Source organism: Eutrigla gurnardus (genome assembly GCF_963514095.1).
Source record: "Eutrigla gurnardus genome assembly, chromosome: 3".
NCBI lineage: Eukaryota > Metazoa > Chordata > Actinopteri > Perciformes > Triglidae > Eutrigla > Eutrigla gurnardus.
Genome location: NC_139917.1, coordinates 7,910,843 through 7,933,612, shown reverse-complemented (window position 1 = coordinate 7,933,612; position 22,770 = coordinate 7,910,843). Strand labels below are relative to the sequence as shown.

Below are 22,770 nucleotides of genomic sequence, written 5' to 3'. Positions count from 1 at the left end.
AATGCGAGTTTAAGGCACTTGAGAGTTGGCTTCACTTTTCACTTTTCGCCTAGGTTGTACACGTCTCTCACCTCCAACTACAGTCTTGCATCTCAAGATGCTAATCGGAAAGTAATCTGCTGGAAAACACCAGAACCCCACAGTCTTATCCGTCGTCACATCAATAGCCGATGAGTCCTGACATTGGTGTAAACACACAATGAAATAAAAAAGTATAAAGGAATGCATTATTTTGTACAGGAGCATTGCAAAAAACAAAACTGCTAAATTTAACGGGACATTTCTCTCCTTTATACAAGATCCATTCCACTTTATGATCACATACAACATCATTTCTGTCATTATTACAGCAAACTACATTTTTCAGTTGTAGAAGAAATCTTTACCTTGTTATACACATTCATAATAATATGTCATATAATATAATAACTAACTTGTAATACCATAATATGGGCATATGTCATGGTGGCACCAATAATCTTTAAAAATGAGAATTATTACACTGAAAATAAAAGGAAACTCCAAATGGGTGATGATGAAATAGCAGCTGTTTTATGTTTGTGATGATTTATTGAATTGTTTTACTTTGTTGTTTTACAATGTTTTTATGAATTTTTCTGTTTATTCTTACATTTATTTTCTGATGTATTACATGTATTCGATAGTATTGGGCATTTTGGAGTACTATACTTTGTACATCAAGTATCATGAGTAACCTTACCCCCAGTAAAAAGCATGTATTTCTAATGCATAGCGTATTGGTATCACCACAGCAGGGTTAAGTTTACATTGAACACATTGTGCTGTATCAGACAGAGACACACATGCATGTCTATGTAATGCCTGGGTTCAAAGGGGACTCAAGGTTTAGTGGTGATTTACAGTTACTCACAGGGAAATCTCTGCAGCTCTGCAAACATGGCTCTGAAATAATAGATGTTCGATATAATCATTTGTAAGTTTGATGTATTTTTAGCATCCGTATGTTGAGAAACACTTTAGTTTCACCATGCTGTCGTCTCCCCCTCACAGATACACAGACCAGTAGACGACATTGAAGAAGAGGAAGGAGAAGGGGAAGAGGGCTCTTGCATAGAGGTCAACGCGTTTGGCAGCAGTGGGTATGACAGGCTTAGGTGGTGGCGGTTTCTTGTTGGCTTTGTTCTGGGACTTGTGGGTCCCTGACACTTCAACTGGTTTACCGTAACAGTCAAAGTTTGAAAGTTCAAAGTCTCGAGGTAAAGATCCCACGATGCTGAAGTCATTGGAGCGAAGGTCCGACTTGGAAGTGCAAACTTTCTTACAGCGAGTTTCAACCACCTGGCAAAAGGAAGAGATTGAATAAAGTCATTTGATATCATCACTCATGGCATTCGCTCTCTAAAGAAAGAGTCTTCAAAGGGTATAAATTTGTCTGACAGTTTTTTAGTCTGCAGTTCCCCAGGGCAGCGTGCTGGGGCCATAATTCTTTTTATTATACATCAATGATTGTACATTTGCCAGCTTATGTGATGTCTTTGTTTCTGCCACGACACAAAGCACTCAGCAGACAGCCTCTTGGATATCGAGTTGTAAATCATTGCTTTTCATTAAGGAAAACTTAGGCTTTTATTTTCTGAACTCACAACAGCTTAGAAAGAAGATGACAGTCATTAACAATTCTATTATTTCATTTATTTTGATAATAATGCCATCATCATCGAAGATACATGTGATGCTAATTACAAAAACTGAACAAGATCATAAATGTGTGTATGCTGCTGGTCCATTTGGCCAGGTTGTGTTTACCTGCAGTGTGTTGACATGTATGGGTGTTCCACCGGTCCCGTTCACTGTGTTCGTTTTATTTGAAGGCTTCTTTCCTTCTTTCTCTTGCAAAGCTTTTTCCTTCGTGGCCATTTTGGCTTTTTCCTCCTCAATTAGTCTGGGACTGTTCAGTATCACCTAGAGGGAAACAAAGAGAGAGAGAGATATTGATAACATTTTATGCAAACTTTTTTTTTTTTGCAAATCGCTAACCTTTTTGAGGGGCTTAATATGCTTGGAAATTTGTGGAGTACACATTTAATATTTTATGGTTCTCATGCTGGGCTGGGGCTAAATCTTGAGCTTGAAGCAAAGTTGATCAAATTAAACTTCTCAGTGGCTTTTCACTTTCACTGTATGTGAACGTTGGCAGATTTATCATTTGGAGACAAAGAAAGCCTCTCAGTAAAACCAAACAGATAGTCAGACATTTTTGATTGAATGTTCCATTTCAGCATATTTTTAGCCTTTTGCAGGCACTGAACTTTAACAAACTCCTCCTACGATTTCAACCAACAAGTCCTCCAACTCATACGACCACAGTTGTCGTTGGTCCATGCACTCGAATACGACCTCTGGGAGCGTATTGCGGAGATTCTTCCGCAACGATAGTAGTGGTTAAAGGAGTCATCACCAGGAAATCGCAATTTCTCTTGTTAAAACATGCATATCTGTGTTTGACCTCAGTTGAAACTTGCCTGAAAGGCTGGAGTTTGAAAGTGGCGCCGTTTTTTCGCTTCTGCTCTTTTTCCGAACAGGAATAGCACACAAGGGTGTGCATTCCTAAAGCACGAGATTTTGATTCTGCGCCTACGGTGACGTCACCGTGGAGGCTACTTGCATAAGCCCACCCCTCTTTCACCACCCAACCCCCCCCCGTCCGCTACCTGACGTCCTGCTGTAAACGTGTCTCTTCAACCGTCTCTGGCTCTTCACTCTCCGGTTCGGGTTCCGACTCTGGTTCGTACATAAATGCCTGAATTCCGTAAGGTTCGTCATTTAGTGTGTGCGCCATGACAGGGGGCTGTTTATGTTTTGGAGTCTGCATGCAGGCAAGCCCCCCCGGCTCTGTCCTTCCTGCGGCGAATCAACGCGCGCCTCATTACATATTATACAATGCACATCCGGACCAGTCAAAACCTCGCGCGTAATCTCGCGTGATAAAATCGCGGTACGAAAAAGGGTCAGAACAAGCTCAATGTTTGATTGAAGATGTCGTGGAATCGGGGTAGGTTTAGGTCGACGTGTGGGGGGGGGCGATCGTCTGAGACACCGGAGTGTCGATATTTACTTGACCGCTAGAGGGCGCGCTATTTTGAAACGTAACATATGGTCGTAATTCGGTGCTTGACACACGACCTATGTGGTCGTTTTCTCGAGGAGGACAGTCTGCAACAGATCAAGTTTAAATTTGATCAGGACAATCCCAAGATAAAATAACATTAGGTGCATTAAACCCAAAGTAACTTATTGTCACAACATGACCAAGAACAATTCTGGCAGGCTGACAGCCAGGACGACACCGGGAGGGTTGCTGATGCCAATCTGCCTCGTATTTCACATGGTGGCTTTGACTCCAGGCCTGAAGACATCTGCATGCTCGTATTGAACCATAGTCACATTCATAGAGCCAACAGCTCACCACAGGAAGTCATCTTATGCATCAGCTGCAACATTAATGTGATAAACTAATAAATATATCAATAATGATAAGTGACGTGATGTGTGATTCCTGTGTCCAAGATCATGAATCCAGTTGATAACATAATGTTGGATGACCCTCATGCCAATGTCTGAAGCGTTAACCTCCACCACAAACGGCAACTGGGGGTCAGGTAGTGTGAGAACGGGGGTAGTAAAGCTTGTATGGAGCTTCTGGGAAGCCTGCTCCTCCTGGAGAGACCACCGAAACTTGGAGTGAGGAGAGTTTCCAGTAAGTTTAAGCTCCTTTTCTTCAAATTTAGAAAATCTGAACGGCTCTTATCATGGCGGCCACTTGTTTACTTCCGGGTCATTTTTTCAGTTAGGAACCTTCCTAAGCAAAAAAGACTATTCGACCACAGCCAATAGACTGGCGGTAAACACACAGACACAAGAAGTGGAACATTTGAAAAGAGGATGTAATTAACTAAATAAAACAGAAAACACAAAAACACTGAATGAAAGGACATGAACTTGATTATTCGTGGCAGTGCATATCAGCTCTAATAATAATTAAAATAAATAAAGACATTTTACTTCAAACAAATGCATTACAATTACCAGAATTCAGGAAATTATGTGTTGGATGCTCAAAATTTAACAGGAGAGGACCCTCAGACCCTCAGACTTAATATGTGTTGCCACCAATGATGAAAGGAAACCATGGTTAAGGTTCTGTGCATTGACACGCTGTGTTCGGCACAAACACATAATGTTGAAGCTGCAAGATTCCTCGAGCCACAAGGCTTTGTTGTTGTTGTGGTCTTGATTTTATTTGCCCTCTAATTTAAATGTTATTTGATGATTACTATGAATGCAAACACTTTACACAGTACATCAAATGTATTCCTACATCTGGATATGGAAGAAACAGGATTTGAAATTGAAATCCCTTTAACGTCAATATTACAGAAAAGTTCTTACAAAGATTTTTCACTCCTTTCTGTTCACTAGAATGTTTTTTTTTTACTTTAACCTTTGCATCGTCCCTTAGCCTGCCACCATCACTGCCAACAAATTGTCACTTCGCTATTCAAATGCATTGACTGTGTTTCTTGTGTTCTCGTCCCAACTCATTCAAGTAGCACTATTCAAACCAGTTATTTGTTTGAAACTGATCTAATAACACCCCGTTTAGACCGCCTAAATGACTTCTTCCATAATCCCAGACTCTCTTCTCAGGGAGGGGCTAACATCTCCATTCCCATCACTGGGACAGGCATGGAGATGTACTGTATATGACGGTCGTACTTATGTGTGTGTTTGTGTGTGAGAACTGACCTGCACCACAGCGTACTCCACCAATGACGAAAACCCAAAAAGTAGACAGGCAATGAGCCAGATATCAATGGCTTTTACGTAGGAAACCTTTGGTAGCTCTGACGCCAAGAGCATACTTTCACTGGACAGAGACAGGACTGACAAAATACCTAGAAACACACAGATGTTCACACATTAATGTTACGAGACATTTGTGTCAAAGTAAATTTACTTACAGGAAATGGAAGACAACGAGGTGTTCAGTGGAATGATTTCAACATGTGTTTACCATCAACCAGATTGTGGGATGACATGATAAAGGAAGGGTTTGGAAGACGGTTTGGTCAAAGGATGGATTAATGGACGAAAAGCACAACAGGATACTTGATAAGGGCAGGATTGAGAAAATCAATGATGGGTTTAATATTCAACAATATTCAATTATGTCTAGAGGCAATTGAGAATACGTAGAGTAGTCAGCGGTGATACAAACATGGTGACGTATGACAGATGAGCTGTTACACACCAAACTAAATGATACTACAACAAACCTACCAGAAACATTCTAGAGACTTTCTAGACTTGAAACATTATATTGAAGCTTGAGAAACATCTGAAGTGTAATTCATGACAATTAAAATGGGAACAAAAGATTATTCCATTACTTATTTTCTCTTAAATAAGATCCAATGGAGGACACTGTAAGGGGCGGAGTCAGCCTCTAATGCAGGATGTGGTCGTGGCTTTGATGGACAAAGGAGCAGCTCCCTTCACTGCCGGGTTCAACTCTGGATTGTGATTCATCCTGAGAAGATTGTGCATGCTTATATTTACGAGTAGGCTGATGAGGACTGGGTGGATGAGGGTAAAGCTGGTCTCCCACAACAGGAGGAGAAGCAGTAATCTAACATGTTGGTCTCCTGTCTCATTAAGATATACTTTATTGTCCCACAGGGAAATTTGTCTTTGGCTCCGAGCCTGGTTGTGCAAAACAAAACACACTTGCCAAAATTAACATAAAGACTGCAGCAGCAGAAGGTTATATGTGAGTAGTGTGGGCAGCATCACTTGAACTGATGGTCAAGTGATAGTCAGTTTAACAGCAAAATAAGTCACATCCATCAGTGATGCAGCTGCTGCTGAAAAGGGCTCATGTTGGCACCAGATATCAATTTTATATTGGACTTGGCACACCTCCACCACCACGTTTAGTCTCCCAGCCCTGGAAGAAACAGAGATCCACCTCCTGGGCATAAAAACATTCATACTGGAACGGAATAGAGGGAGACATCCACAGTTTCATCACGGTGTTTGGTGTGCCACGCATATTATTCATTTTCATTATGCCTATAGACTGCCATCATGTGGATGTCGTTGGTGTTGTTGCTCCCTGAAATGCAAACTTCTCTCAATGTTTGATCACCGGGTGGGTTGAATTCCAACCCTGTTCCCCCCCTCCAACCCCTGATCCAAATTCTCTTCATGTGGGTCGTGGGTACCGGGTCTCGGTTAATCTATCCGTGCATTTCAGCAACCATCGGACACGCAAGAGCTAGCTGCGTGGCACTGGGATGATGTATAGCATATTTTGTACCATTCCCTGTGGTGTCTACTATGTGGCACACACACACTTATTAGACATCATGTTACTGTATATCATATCATCACTTCAATTTCATGTAAACTGGATGATCTTTGTTGCATGAGGCTGACTTCCTGTTGCCAGTTGGTGGTGCTGAATATACCTCAATATGGGCATGCAGATGTCTTCAGGCCTGGACTCTGGAAAGGACAATGTAAAGTCAAGTTACAACGGCTTCCTGTGTCATGGCACAACACGTGAATTGCCACAAAAACCCAAAAGCTGCTAATCTGTCATTATGAAGGTCTTGAGATTCTGCTGACCAAATCAGAGTTGGATCTGTTGAAAGCTATAGGAGCCGTTTCAAACAGTTCCATAACTGTAAAATGCCTAACCAGGCATATTTTCACATGTCCTATGACATCATCATGGATGGTATTGACTTTTGCTTCATAATTTAGCTTCATTTTCAGCCCAGAGAGTTATATCAAACCCTGATGGACAGGAAAGAGAATGCAAGTTAAAGGCACTTCAGCCTTGGCTTCACTTTTCAGGAGCGGAGGTTGCCGTCTGTATCCAGCGAGCTAAATGGATACAAACTGGGATCAGAACAACGTGATGCAGGCATGAACGACACGATGCGGGAAAAAAGGAAAATTGGCGTCCAAGTATGCAAATCAGTAGATTTCAATGTGACTATTTCAAAAACTGAAACTGTAACTGTGTTCAAATCAACCAATCAATCAGGTCAACCGCTTATCCTGTTAAGGGTAACGGCTGTGTTTAAATACAGCATGGAAAATGTATATTTGTGGTACTCACCCAAAGGCACCCTTGCAGCCGAGGCATCTGGGTTGATCCAGAATGATAACCAGGACAAAACGACAATCAACAGAGTTGGAGCATAAACACCCATCAAGTAGAAACCAACCTGCCGACGCAACGTAAAAATCACTTCAACGCAGGTGTAGTATCCTGGAAACAGACATAGAAGGAGTAATGCAAACAACCGTTTTGGATGGGTTTCGCTAACTTTGTTTTGACTTTCACAAAAAAAGCTCTTTCTCTGCTGATCCGTGTACAACCACACACACAGAACCTGGTTTTGATTTGGTTCGGTTGAAATTAATTGGCCGATGGGTTGGTCTTTTTATGGGATTTGTTGTATTAACAAATCTAATCTATTGCTGTAGAAATCCAATATCACCTTATCCTTTACAACTTGTTGTCCTGACAACAACTTTGGGTAATTTTGTGTCCTTTGCCAAATCAGTCACATCAAATGGATGGATGAAACATTGTTGTCGTCTTCATGGAGGTAAAAGATGTGCTTTGTGTTTGGTGTGAACACACCTTGAGGTAGAGTCTTTGGTGGATTAGCCAAAACCTAACCTAGATAGAGCCTGAGCCACAAGAATGACCTCATATGTCTCCTCTACTATTCAACGAGTCAGCAACTATCGGGACTATTTTTTTAAATGCAGCACAGTGAATACATCCATAAAGGGGTGACTGTTTTGCATGCAGCTTTAATACTACATCCAAAGTTCAATCATGATACTCATAATAATATTTTTAACTATAAAACATCAAATATAATGTAAGCAGATTTTGCTTTCTGGTGCTCGTCACTTAATTGGTTGTGTTTTTATAATTACTTAATTAATAAATACAAACCTGTTCCTTGGTAGTACTTTGTGCAGTTCCCGTATTTGATGTCCTCTTGTTTGATGTCAAACTGAGGGAGAGCAATCTCATCCATCTGAACTGGGTCAGACTGCCACATGAACACAAGATCACTGGTGGTGTAGCCAACTACAACACAGATGGAAATGAATAAATGGTCAGCATCATTTCCTTTCTTTTTTATAGAATATCATACTATATACAATATACATGAGGCATAGTGTTCAAATTTGCTACTGATGTTGTTTTGAATGATAAAAATTAGATTGTGATAATGAAAATAATTAAATGTCAGAAGAGGAAAACCACTTTTCTTTAGGGTTTGTATTTTAAAACAAGATTATGTAGTCTCATTCATTTGTTTTTTCTCATAGATGTCAAGTTCAGTTTTAAAGAAAGATCTCACAATATGTCTATTTTAAGAGGAAAGAGGTTTGAGACATACTCAGCAACAGTGCCACACTGTTCCTCATTGATTTCAGCTCTGGTCTCAACACTGTCCGATCCCTTGTAATGATGCAACTTAAACCCTCTGCCACTAATCAACAGGATCCATAATGTCCTAAGTGTGAATGATAGGCATTAAAGCTGCACTAATCAATATCTTTGTATTAGCAGGCGGGGGGGGGGGTTATACCAACCAACACATGAGGAATTATCACTCTATAACTCAGCAGTTATTCAGATTGTTTTGATTTTATGGGATGAAACTACCAGTAATGTATTAAATGCTGATGCAAACAGATGAGATTCTTTGTCATTGTATGTTGAAGGTGCTCCTGATTGCACTGATTATATTCAGCCATTAGATGTCAGACTCCCTCATTGCATTCACTTCACAACAAGTTCATCTTTACATACAGTCGAGCTACGTTGTGTATCCGGGGTTTGACAGGATTCGTGTGGCAGCGAGTGGACTTAATACCCGAAGAGCAGGACTCAGACAAAGGTTTGAATCGGAATTCGGAGATCAGGTGAGCTGAGCTGTCGGCTGGAAACAGACATTAAAGAGGACGTATTATGCTTTCCTGCCTCTTCCCTTTCCTTCAGTGTGTTATGTGTTCATGTGAAAGTCGACGGTCCATGTCCAAAGGAACTCTGAAACTCTGCTGAACTCATTCAAAAGTCTTTTCTGCTGTAAAGTGATGATGTCACCAAGTAACACATTTGATTGATATCTGTCCAGCCACTAGTTTGTCCCGCTATTGGGACTTTGGGAAGCGCTACAAAGTGAATTGCCGTAGAGAACCTTGTAATGAAGGTGATGAAGACGAACGGGCACCAGGAGCACCTTTGAACAAAGAGAGGGTGTAACAGACGGACAGGTGGATGATGGGAGGACTGGGAGGCTGATACAAAGGCCCGGGTATCTGCCTCCATAGTGGCCTGGAAATGCCTTTTGAGGAGAGACAGGTTATGTCATCCCTGGATGGCAGACCAAACAGGAGGTGTGCCCTCACTGGAGAACATGAGATCAGGCTGAATCAGGTACAAATGGGCAGTTTGGTGGACCGTCACCTGGGTCGGGATGTGTTTGTTGAAACTGCTGCTGCCACGCAGGTGAAGAGAGGACAGTGGTTGGAGGGAGACTGGTCAGAAACATGCTGGCAGGAAAAACCTAGGGCTGGGCGATTTGGCCTAAAAATAAAATCTTGAATTTTTCAAACTAATTTAAACCTCTATTTTTTCTGTTTTTCTCTCAACAAACTAAAAAGAGCGAGGCATAATTTAAATACATATTTTCTTAATTAACACAATAAAAATAAATGAGATTACCAAGTAGTCTAGGCCTATGTGAACAAATCAGTTCACAAAAAACAGCACCACTTGGCTGTCATTATTGGGCAGAGATTTTTTTTTTAAAAATCAAATAGAAAAACATGTCTCTTGTTGACCATCCCTGAAAGAAATTGTAAAATGAAATACAATAATAATAAAAGCAGGGATTCAAATAAATTTGTTCCTAAATAAGTGCAGTAATAAATCTGTAAGATAACTAAACTAAAAGTAATTTTGTTTAATAAAGAGTCAAAATGGTTAACTCAGAGATTAAGACAAATTAATCATAAATGAGTAAATTATTGTGAATGTTTGTAACGGTAAGGTAAACTGTGGAAAAATAGAGAGTGTGCCTTTATTCTTGTTTGTGTCATGTGATCACTGCATGTATCTGTCAGTGTCACCTGTTGTGACAGATTCTGGGAGGGGCGGGGCTTAAGGAGGTGGAGTGGGAGGAGAGATAGGATAGCACCAAGGAGCAGTAAACGGAGATCGCAAACTTTTGGAAGTCTTCTCGTTAGTTGGTAAAAGGACGTAGAGTTTGTGGACATTTTTATGGTCCGTCTGTCGGGACGGTGAACGTGATCGTATATAGATGACTTTTGCACGCTTTCTGGAAAGTGAGAGAGTCGGCTACGGAGTCCCTTAAAGCAAAAAAAGTCTAGAACTGTTTTTTAATCGCGATTTTGCGGTTCAGCCATTTCACAAACCGCAGGAAAGTACAAATGCTAATTAATCAATTAAATCACCCAGCCCTAGGTTTAGCATTCCTGGAAGGTGAAGAGAAGTTAAATCGACCTAAACACCTTGACAGCGTCTCGACGGGGATTAAGGCATTTAGCTGTCTGAATGTAAGCCGTTTGTTTTATTGTCAGTCTTCACCACTCGTTGTTGCTTTGCTCTGCATGAGAAGAGCTCCATGAAGGAAGCACGGGGAGGGAGAGGAAACTCAGTGTGGAGGCTGCTCGTCTCATGTGCATTGCTGGGTCGAACACATTGCATCCCTTTATTCACCTGCGTTTGCGTAAATTTGTAGATGATGGATGAAACTGTAAAAGCATTTGAGGGTGAAAAGCTGAATTTTCAAGGACACAACATTCATTCATTAGCATTGTGTGACACACGGAAATGCAGTTGTAGCCCATTTGCTACACATGAAAACAGGCATGACAGTATTGTCAGAAGATAAAGAAGAGTCTGAAAAAGCAAAACCGAAGGCGATTCTGATTGGAGAGGAGAATGTTCTGCTCACTCCACAATCTCTTCATGGTAATGCCTGTTGGGGGTTTGAGCGGCTTGAAGTGATGTATCCAGATTTACTGAGAGAGATCTGGATGTTACGATGTTGGAGCCCAAAAGAGGCGACAAGTTTTGTTAGCAGTTTGCTTTCGAGAGATGTGTCCTCTCATCTTGATAGCTGGCGAACTGAACCAGAGGTTCACTGTCATCAGGCTCTTTATGACCTTATTGTCCAATTAAATAATTATGTACTGGATCACAACTATTAATGAGTATGAGGTTAAGAGAGACAGCAACTGTAGCCGCCGCGTTGGCTGATGACTATTCACCCAGCATGGTGGGATGACTGGCATCCTCCTGTGCTGTTGGTACGGGGCACAAAGACGCCTCCGTTCCTGAAGATGAAGAGCAGAATGTTGTCCTGCGTGACATCATGGAAGTTTGCGTTTTTCTCATTGGCAAAGAACAGGTCTGGTTTCCACAAACACTGGAACATGTTGGGGTCGATAGTGAGAGCATCGCTCTTAAAGTCGGTGGGAAGTCGTAGATGAGGATCGTTCCATCTCTGACGATCCGGCATGCACCTACATGTGGCCAGGTCGTCCAGCAGCATTCTATTAGTTTACATGGGCACTGAAAGCACGCAGGGAGCGCTTCATTGGAAATCCTGGCCTTCTGCGCACGCGTGAACCCGGCATGAGTCTGACAATATTTGCAGTTATTGTTATAAATGTGGGCTCTGGAGAGCTGGAGACCGCTGCTTTGAGCTTTGCAAAGATCTTTGATCGAGCTTTGCATTCATTCGAGGCACAAAGTTTGTGAAATAAGCGATGACTGTAATGGCTGCATACTGTCCTGTTTTTTTCAGATGAAGGAACAAAATCCCGTCACAGAGAAACACTGAGGTGCTGCGATTTAGTGTGAAACGTTCTGTTTCTGTCTGACAGGGAACGCTAGAGAGACTTGGAGACCTGCCAGGATTCTGTTATAGCGTGTGTGTGTGTGTGTGTGTGTGTGTGTGTGTGTACTCACAGCTCTCCAGCTGCATCTTACACAGCTGTGTGTCCATGGGGAAGAGTGTGAGATCTAAGGGACAAGACAGCGTCACCGACAGCCTGCGAGAAGAAACAAGCAGAGAGTTCATCAGTGGACGGCAGCGGCTCAGTTGGTAGAGCGGGTTGTCCTTTTATCACAAGGTTGGTAGTTTGATCCCCGGCTCTGTGTGTCCAAGTGTCCTTGAGCAAGACACCGAACCCCAAGTTGCTCCCGAGCGACCAGCAGGATTCAATGCAGAGGCTGAATTTCATATATGCAGTTTCTAGTTTCTTTCTTTTTCATCAGCACAAAAAACATTAGAGGCACAGTAGAGGATACCAGTTATTTCATTTTAAAGGCTTTGCTTTGATTAAAATCTTGCAGTTTGGAATCACCAGGGTTTTCAGGGAGATCCAAAGATAAAACAAAAACATTTTGTGAAAAAAGCGCTTCTACTTATTATACATGCACTATAATTCTTGAAATGATGAATTGAGTGTAAATGTTCCTTGTAAGCCACACTGAGTGTGTGAGTACCTCATACTGATTAAGACGTCTCCGTTCCTGAAGATGAAGAGCAGAATGTTGTCCTGCGTGACATCATGGAAGTTTGCGTTTTTCTCATTGGCAAAGAACAGGTCTGGTTTCCACAAACACTGGAACATGTTGGGGTCGATAGTGAGAGCATCGCTCTTAAAGTCGGTGGGAAGTCGTAGACGAGGATCGTTCCATCTCTGACGAAGGAATATGTTCACTCTGTAGTCCTGCAGGGAGACAGTCGCTGCATTGATCACTATCATATATATATATATACTGTATATATATAAATGCATGATTACATGATGTGTCCCAATTACCCTGGTGAAATTAATTCATGCATAACATTTATTTGGTGTTATAAAAGACAAGACATTTGGAAATTATTCCAACTTTATGAAAGTTGGAAGAAATAACAGTAAGTATGTTTGTGGAATCTGCTGTGTCACCATTTAGTTGCTTTTGTAAATTGTCTTTGAGCATCTGGAAAAGCACTTTATAGCACTATATAACTGTATTATTATTATTATTATTATTATTATTATTATTATTATTATTATTATTATTATTATTATTATTATTATTACCATAGTGGTTTCCTGGATGGACCCAAAGCTGTTAATGAAGATGTTCACCCGGGACTCGACTGGGATACCTGAAACAAAGACACACACACACACACACACACATACACACACACACACACATTGTTTGACTCTCGCCAATAACTAGTGTACATATTTGTACCATTTTAAGGTCCCATGGGGGACACAGATAGACTCTCTACAGCTGTCTGTCTGTACACACCAGACCGACCTCGCTCGCAGCACCGAGTGGGACGAGGTCAAAGGTCATTGACGAGAAGTCAGTGAACAGCCGGAAGACAAAATGTTGCACTGAAGTTACTAAAAAAGTGACAGCTGAACCCAAAAAGCAGCTCTCTCTCATTCACTGCTTGACACTTCCTGTTGAGCCGTTCAGTTCACCACAATAACACAGTTTGGTTCGTCATGCAGGGCCGTTTTCCTGGAGGTCATTAAACGCATCTCCTACTCGGGATCGAGAGCAAACGCACACAATCACAGCAAGCCACCACTAAATGTGCTTGCTCACTGGAAGGAGGGTCAAACTCGACTTAAAATAACCAGATGATCCTTGAATCAGAGAGAGAGAGAGAGAGAGAGAGAGAGAGAGAGAGAGAGAGAGGTGAAGGACATCTGGTTGTAGCTTGAAGCTTTACAGAGCAAATCAACCACACACACTCCTCATGTTCTTTCTCTTCTCGTCCTGTTTGCTCTCCTGCTGAGCATCGTTTCTCCTGCTCCCTTGTTTTTCAACTCAGAATGATATTTGCTTTTTGTGTACAACAATCAGGTCGGAGCATCAACACCAGTTGCAGTTTGCTCTTTATCTGGTAAAACTTTTCACCAGGTTCATTATCAAACAGCCAATGAATATGAAAAAGAAATCAATCAGAGGACACTGACTAATATTACACTGCAGAATTGTTTAATGTGGTTACGAGCAAATCCTCTTTTGAGAGACAAAGTAAAGGTATACCTCCTCCGTCTTACAGTGTCACTAGCCGACAACATTTGACAAAGTTTATAAAGTAAGTAGTTACTATATTTTTAGAATATGTAGCTAGAGTAAATCCTTCCAATCGACCAGCAAAGTTCTCTTTAAACCTGGCGATCTGTGCTGGTGATGCAACTCATCTACGTTAGCTGTGAACAGGCAGCGTCCTGCTGGTGCTCAAGTGAGTCGTGAAAAGATCCGGTCTGACTTGATGCTGTTCCCAGAAGGTCAACAGCAGTTCTGTCTCTGCCCTGCAGGTCCTTCGTCTGTTGGAATATGTTGCTCAGAAAACTGGACTTCAGCATTCAGTTCAGATGCCTTTTTATGCTTCCGTGGAGGAAAATCGTGATCTTTTCCTGATTGGTACTGTGTATGCGAAGCTCTCAGAGATTTTGAAGGAAGCGGGATGACTCACTCATTAGTATCTTTTACATACATACACACTTTATATGCAGTATATCAGATTTATTTGTTGCTCCTGGGCCGGATATGGCCTGCTGGAAGACGGAAGCTATTTAATGTTATTGCACGTTTATTTTGGGGCTGCTTTGGCTCAGAGGTAGAGCAAGTTATCCTCCAATTGGGAGCTTGGTGGTTTGAATCCCGGCTCCTCCAATTCGCATGCTGAAGTGTCCCTGGGCAGATACCCTCGGAAGGTTGTGGATGTGTGTTAAAGGGCCATGAGAAGCTAGAAGAGCACTAATAAATAAATACAGGTCAATTAACCATAGTGAGAACTGTTTAAATAACATTATATAGTAAAATACAATCTAAAATCTAAATAGCTCCAAATTAATTTAATGTTTTCATTTTTTTATGCCTTTTCTGTACAGCTGTGTGACAAAATTGTGACAAAAAGCACAATGAATCTTGGGATCATGAAGGATCCTTCAGTCAGAGCCTCTGGATCAGTAGAAGAAGGCCACATTTCTTGGCTGGATTTGAATGAGTCTTTGAAACAACAGCCTTGTCACAGCCCATGTGACGCATTCAGTCCCCGAACGCAGCCTGGGAATGTTACAGATGCTGGATTGGGACCCAGCTTGAGTCACCCAGAGGAACCTTGCCTGGGAGGGGGGCGGCTCCACGAGCAGTTTGGCTCTTATTGGTTGTTTCCATTTGGACAAAATTTGGAATTTTGCTGATAGCACTAGTGGGAGTCAGACAGACCTGACTTTATATAATAACTGACTCACGGATGCCTGCCAGGGTGATATATAATGCCATGTCATCAAATTGAACCAAAAGGGATTTTATAACAGTTAACTGCTGCAACTCTGAAGAACTGCACTCGTATAGTTGCCTGGATTTGAAAAACTGTGACCATCCTTTAATGTAATAATAAATTATGATCTGGCTGAGCACCCACAAACATACAAGTTGGTCCAGCGTTGCCACCATCTTTCTAAAACAGAACAGTTTCTCATGACTGACCTGTAGAGTTTGAGGCATTACCTTGAAAGTTGGGCCTTATTCTTGGGTCATAGCTGACCATCAGACGGTTCAGGATGTTGGAGGTCGAGTTAGGCGGGACCTGGGCCAAATCTTCTGGGGACAACTGGCTGTTAAATAGGAATGAAAACAATTAACATCCAAATCTGAAACAAAAACATGAATATTTTCAACAATTTCAGTGTTTTTTAAATACTTCCATTTCATGTTTTTCTTTTTATGAAGATAAAAACAGAGGACTGGGTCATTACATTATAATCAGTTCAAATAAAAAAGCCACATGTGGAGTTCATATTCCACATAAAAGGAAAAGTTGTTAAAAAAAGTTATAAAGATCCCATTTCTCCAGTATTCATCCTTTTGAAGCAAAGAGTGGAAGTAGTTTTCTCTTTAGGAATATTTCAAGGTAGAAAAAGCTTAAAGAGATTTCAGATTCCGAATCTCTGAGACTAAATGGTCCGCTCCTTTCCAAAAAGGAGTGGCCATCTGGGCAGAGGTGCTCATAAGCTTTATTGTACTGTTGATGATGACAAATTGTGAGGACAATGTTGAGAGTAAATTACATTTACTTACGATGGACAGACGACTTGCTTGCCTTTCTTTCCCTTGGACTTTCCTTCTTTGCCTGTGGTCAGTTGCCAACAACACAGCAGCAACAGAAGCAGGAACCCCGGCCTCAATCCAGCAGTCATGGTACCTAAAACAGAGTGGGATGCTGGCCTGAACACATAACTCAACAGCCTTCAGCATGTTCAGTCGACCAATCACGGTTCGGCCAGACGGAAACATGAACGTCATGTGAATGATCCGGGAATGTGTGAAGCCAGCGACCAATCACTGATCTCCAATTTTATAAGCTCAGTTTGTTTTTAATATTATTTTTAGTTTAAATGGAACTGCCGATAGCCACTTAGCTTAGCTTAACAACTGGAAATCAACCTGCCAGAATCTTTAAAGCTATATCTCATTCATTTTAATGCTTACAAACTCTCCAATGGTTGCCGGGTAACTGCTCGTAGTGAAGAAGTATCATATTGTTGTTTCTTATTTAAAGTCCCAGTCGGCAACATTTGTTTGATCATATTCACTGAAGCCGACACTAGGCTCCGATAGAACAACATAAATCATCGTGGGGGGGTTAGCTCAGGAGGTAGAGCGGGTTGGCTGGCAACCGCAAGATTGCCAGCCAGGGTTCAATCCCCGGCTCCTCCTAGCTGAGTGCCTGGTGTCCCTGAGCAAGACACCTCACCCTAATTGCTCCTGACGAGCTGGCTGTCGCCCTGCGTGGTTGACTCCACCGTCAGTGTGTGAATGTGTGAATTAATGGGTGAATGTCAGTCATTGCTGTAAAGCGCTTTGGATAAAAGTGCTATATAAATGACCATGGCCACAGGCCATTTAAATCATCCGGTTTTAGAAAAAAAAACCCTGCCTCTACGTGCACGTAGAGCCTGTTGTTTGTTTTGCAAAGATCGACAGAACCCGGATCATCCTGTCCAATCAGCACGCAGGGCTGTGTTCATGCACACACAGAGCCCCTCCCCCCTCAGGTCGTTCCACTATCACAGAGTGAGGCGGAGGGAAGTAGCAACAAGCTTCCAATTCCTTGTTAAAAACCAAAACAACCAAGGAAGAGAAAACACCGGTGGAAAAGGAGACTGGGACTTTAATTCTGTGGCGTTTACCCAGCTGTTTCCGTGACAAGTTCCGTGTTGACAAGTGTTGACATGATAATACAAGCATTTATAAAAAATCAGCGAAACTTTTTCATACTCTGGTGTGAAACTCGCGTCACGGAAACAGCTTGGTAATTGCCGACTGCCATTAAACACCAACGGAGAAGAAGAAGAAGCTGGGTAAACACGGAAGTGCCGTCTACGCAACAGCGGTAGCTTTAGCAGTAGAAGCTATCAGGCAAGTGTTCTTTTAAATAAACTCCTGGTGTACTTACAAACTTTCAAATGCCTGGTTTTGTGAGTACAGACCCTATGTGTACTACTGCAGACGTTTGGTAACATTCCATGCATTATTAGTGGGGTAATTTACGAGATATACACTATGCACCATCGCGCTAGTACTAAGCCATTCGGCTGATCGCCCTATCTTGATCAATGCTGACCATCGCAAAAAATGCTTCTGAGGGGGTGTTTGGCTGGATGTCATGGTGGAAATTACCTAGGGTGCATTTGACTCCGAATCATCACTTTAATAAAAATATTTCATTGTATATGAAATGTTTATTATTGGATCACAAGGGATGAAGGTTGATGAAGATGGTTGATGTGAGACAATGGTAGAGTGGGAGAGGAGCCAGGGTCACATGTTTTAAATAGCCATATAATAGCTTACACTTACGTAGAGGACATTCCCGTCTATACTTTTGTGAGGACAATAAGTTCAGATGGTTATAAAATCGACACCCATATATTTTTTTGTTATTTCATATTTATATTTTCTGTTATTTTATCTAAAAGAATCACTGTGCTCTAGTTCTTCCATCAGGCAATACAGGGGTGTAGTGGCGTCTTTACGCCACTAGAGGGAGTATCACCCCAAATGAGCAACCCTGTCAAGGGTAAACACAGCTGATGTATTCTGCATCCGGCTGGACAGAAGCATAACTGTTTTGCAATGTGTTTTCTCAGGTAAGCAGAAAGAAAGCTGATAAAAGAGACATAAAAGAGTAACACCACACAGTTATAGAGGTGGCGAGTAAGTTGGCCGAATGTTCCTGCACTGTTATATGATGTTTTCTGTCGGTTATCCCCTTCACTCTGAAGCCGAGGCTAAAGCTAAGCTAACTGCACACGATGAGCCACGTTAGTCGCTAGGCCAAGTTACTGGGATATATAGAGAACTTACTGTGTGTTTTATATGTTTACACCAAACCATAGATATGGTGTCAATGTAAAAGCCAGTGATATTTGTCTGTATATGTTAGAGTAAAATGGTTGAATGTATACACAGTATAAACTCACCGGCCACTTTATTAGGTACACCTGTCCAACTGCTCGTTAACGCAAATTTCTAATCAGCCAATCACATGGCAGCAACTCAATGCATGTAGGCATGTAGACATGGTCAAGACGATCTGCTGATCTGCTTATTTCAGAAACTGCTGATCTACTGGGATTTTCACGCACAACCATCTCTAGGGTTTACAGAGAATGGTCCGAAAAAGAGAAAATATCCAGTGAGCGGCAGTTCTGTGGGCGCAAATGCCTTGTTGATGCCAGAGGTCAGAGGAGAATGGCCAGACTGGTTCGAGCTGATAGAAAGGCAACAGTAACTCAAATAACCACTCGTCACAACCGAGGTATGCAGAAGAGCATCTCTGAATGCACAACACGTCAAACCTTGAGGCGGATGGGCTACAGCAGCAGAAGACCACACCGGGTGCCACTCCTCCACTCCTGTCAGCTAAGAACAGGAAACTGAGGCTACAATTCGCACAGGCTCACCAAAATTGGACAATAGAAGATTGGAAAAACGTTGCCTGGTCTGATGAGTCTCGATTTCTGCTGCGACATTCGGATGGTAGGGTCAGAATTTGGCGTCAACAACATGAAAGCATGGATCCATCCTGCCTTGTATCAACGGTTCAGGCTGGTGGTGGTGGTGTAATGGTGTGGGGGATATTTTCTTGGCACACTTTGGGCCCATTAGTACCAATTGAGCATCGTGTCCACGCCACAGCCTACCTGAGTATTGTTGCTGACCATTTCCATCCCTTTATGACCACAGTGTACCCATCTTCTGATGCTACTTCCAGCAGGATAACGCGCCATGTCATAAAGCGCAAATCATCTCAGACTGGTTTCTTGAACATGACAATGAGTTCACTGTACTCAAATGGCCTCCACAGTCACCAAATCTCAATCCAATAGAGCACCTTTGGGATGTGGTGGAACGGGAGATTCGCATCATGGATGTGCAGCCGACAAATCTGCAGCAACTGCGTGATGCTATCATGTCAATATGGACCAAACTCTCTGAGGAATGTTTCCAGTACCTTGTTGAATCTATGCCACGAAGGATTAAGGCAGTTCTGAAGGCAAAAGGGGGTCCAACCCGGTACTAGCAAGGTGTACCTAATAAAGTGGCCGGTGAGTGTATATTCTGCATCTGACAGAAGCATAACTGTATTGCAATGTGTTTTCTCAGACTGTCCAGTAAAGTAATTGAATGAAGCCCCACTGCATCTTTATTGAAGTGTGCAACACTTTACTTGTATCTGTCTGCTTGGTTGTCTTTTACCTTAGCTGTTATTTCTATTTCTGTTTAGGTACATTGAGAGAAAATAAAAAATGTGTACACATACTTGGTCAATAAAGCCCTATTTTGAAATGTGATTGTGTTTTGCGTGAGAGCGGTTGCTCGGACTCGTGATGGTCTTTATTGTTGATGTCGGTGCCTCTGTCTGACTGGAGTGATGGGTTTGGCCTTGTGTGCTGCTAACTGCTCCATCAATCACCTCCTGACTTGAATGATTGAATGAAACTCCAGCAGTGCTGGAGCAGCAGTTTGACAGCATCGTCATTCTGTCATCGGCCTAAGAACCTTGTTCCTGTAACCTGTGATCATTTCTGAGGGTTAGACTTCGTGCACCTTTTATGGTAATATAGCACCGAAGCTGCAGGGGGAACTGTCCTTTATGATCTTTTCTCCTGTTTTTGCTGCAGGAGTCACATTCAGTAAATGTATTTTTGTTTGTAGTAGATAGAAATTTGCCTTGGTTCAAGCTACACTCTGAGAAAGCTGTGTGAGTCATTTCCTGTAGCAATTCTGCACAGGAGTTTCACCCGTATTTTTAATTACTTATTGAATTGTGGGAGCAAGCACCTCCATGAGCACAAAAGGTGCCAGAGGCAGCGGCCATCATGAACAAAACATTTGATTCTCTGAAAACAACCTCCCTCACACTTCTGTAGTAATAATAACAAAAAGAATGCTTATTAAAATGATATAATTATGGAGTTAACGTGAGTTCAGCATGGTTTTAGTTGGAAACAATTCAGTTTTTGTTTACATGTTTTAGTATAATTAATTTTTTGATGGAGGTAAATCTGTAATCACTGTAAATCTACAGAATTTTCCATTGAAGGAAATGTCTGTTAACTTCATGGAAGATCGTCTGATCTTCTACTGGATTTTTTGCACACGTCATCATCACTGCTGGAGATTGAAATGTTCTGGGGGTTTTTTCTGTGACAAAGCTCGTCAGCTTTTTCTCGACCTCTTGCAAACCCAAGATCCAGTGAGTGCTTACGACAGCGGACGATGACGATGAACTCGGGAACGTCACTTTCAGTTTATTTCTTTATGTCCTGATGTATTATTTCGCCATCAAAGCAGTAACCTTGTGGATGAGCCACCGGGACATCCAAACGCAGAAACACATCCTCTAGGCATGAATCAAGACTGCTGGGCTGGATGTTAGAAAATCTTAGAAACAAGATCGTCACATTCAAGCCTGAATCCAGGGATGGGTGATACCAGACTTCTAAAGTTTGATACGATACCATTACTTTTAATTTTTAATTTAAATTTTAAATGTGATTTTTAAAAACAAAAAAACAAGAAAAAAAGTGCATTACACTTACAGGGAAATCACACAAATGACAAACTGGCCATTAAAAAATACATTTCAACGGCAGGTAAATTACTTTAAATAAGAGAAGTGGGAATTTAAAAACAACATGCAAAATATAAATTTAGGATAAAGTTCTCTATAAAAACCTTTGAATCTAATATTTCAGCAAAATTAACTACATGTCGAACCTGCCTTTATCCAATTTCAGATGTTCTTGCTTCTGATTATTGGTTCCTTACAGTGTGAGTTATATTGTTGCAGTTTATCTTAGTGGCAGCAATAAATCATGTTGCTAAACTGCAGTTCAGTATTGAGACTGAGGTTGGGGGACCGGTGGAGGAAACAGCCTTGCTAACTTTTATGTCGCTCCTAGACGGGGGTGTAATGCTGCTCCACATGATATTGGTACAGCCCATTAGCCCTGCCTGCAGAATCCCAGTGGGAGAAACTATGGGATGGGGAGAGGGACACAGAGGGACGATGGAGTGTGGGCTGTGTTAGAGGACGAGGGGGGAGGACACAGGGGGGATGGGGGCTGGACTGCGGCATTAGACTACACTGTGGAGATGCGATGACACAGCTGAAGCGGCTGTGGTCCCACTCACACTCACACTGTTCTCTCTCTGCGAGCAGCAAAACTAACAAGTCATACAGCGGTGACGGATTTCACACACAGACACAAACACACCGACAGGAAAACCAGAGGCGATGCCCTTCACTGAGAGGCAACCAGGATCGCTCTCTTTCTAGCATGCACACACACACCTGCACACACACGCACACACAAGCTGTGCCCCACGACTGCAACTGCAGAGAGCAGTCAGAGTCAGAACGAGACGTTGCATATTTATTTGATTCTTACCTCTTGTGTGTTGAATCATCAGTTCTGCTGCATTAGAGTCGGTCAGTGAGACGCTGTAGCCTAACTGTGTGTCCTCTCTCTCTCTCTCTCTCTCTCTCTCCCTCTCTCTGCCTCTCTCTCTCTCTCTCTGCTGTGCTGTCCTGTGTGTGTTCCTTTATCTGCACTCGTCTCGCATCCCACTCCAACTTCCTCTGTGCTTGCCTGCAGGAAAGTAGCACAGTACTGTCATCGACTCTTCTCTCCGCCTTCTCTTAACAGAAGTACTGACGTTTCCTCACCACATCAGTTCACCTCAGGGTGCAACTCAAAAATGATTCAATGTTATTATGCCCAGTTTGAGAGACTGCACAAGGAGAGAAATGCGAAATAAATAGAATTTATTTCAAACTGTTGCGTCAGTGTAGCACACGTCACTGAGCAGAACACATTAACTGAAGCAACCGTTTACCTTGTAAGTATTTTACTCCATATCCACAGACGAGTTGTCATCACAGCATCATCATGTATGCCATTTACATCAGCACCGTAGAGAGGCTAAGTCCCGCCCCTTCTGGTGGACCACCATGGGACTTTATGACTTTATGGATTAAAAGAACATTTGTCTCGTCGTTAACGTCGTAAAATAACATTACATGGGGAACACGCTGGAGGGAGACTCTT

The 22,770-nt window shown here is 42.1% G+C and overlaps 1 protein-coding gene across 1 annotated transcript; it reads right to left on the bottom strand.

Annotated features, from left to right (window-relative positions):
• Positions 1 to 255: 255 nt before the first annotated feature.
• On the bottom strand, positions 256 to 22,252 carry LOC311011458 (glycine receptor subunit beta-like). The gene is made up of 11 exons (XM_084006402.1): positions 22,111 to 22,252; positions 16,229 to 16,352; positions 15,659 to 15,765; positions 13,213 to 13,280; positions 12,626 to 12,852; positions 12,086 to 12,168; positions 8,027 to 8,164; positions 7,172 to 7,324; positions 4,789 to 4,937; positions 1,789 to 1,944; positions 256 to 1,320 (listed from the first exon to the last, which is right to left on the bottom strand). Exons 1-11 carry the CDS (start codon positions 22,127 to 22,129, stop codon positions 1,027 to 1,029), a joined length of 1,518 nt encoding a protein of 505 aa, XP_083862528.1. The 5' UTR covers positions 22,130 to 22,252; the 3' UTR covers positions 256 to 1,026.
• Positions 22,253 to 22,770: the final 518 nt, after the last annotated feature.

Bases quoted from the DNA above. Each gene is read 5' to 3' on its own strand.
- LOC311011458 (XM_084006402.1), bottom strand. The intron at 13,281-15,658 runs GTAATGCCTCAA...TCTTTGTTTCAG, and splicing joins AATAAGGCCCAACTTTCAAG to GTATCCCAGTCGAGTCCCGG. The intron at 12,853-13,212 runs GTAATAATAATA...GTCTCCCTGCAG, and splicing joins CCATCCAGGAAACCACTATG to GACTACAGAGTGAACATATT.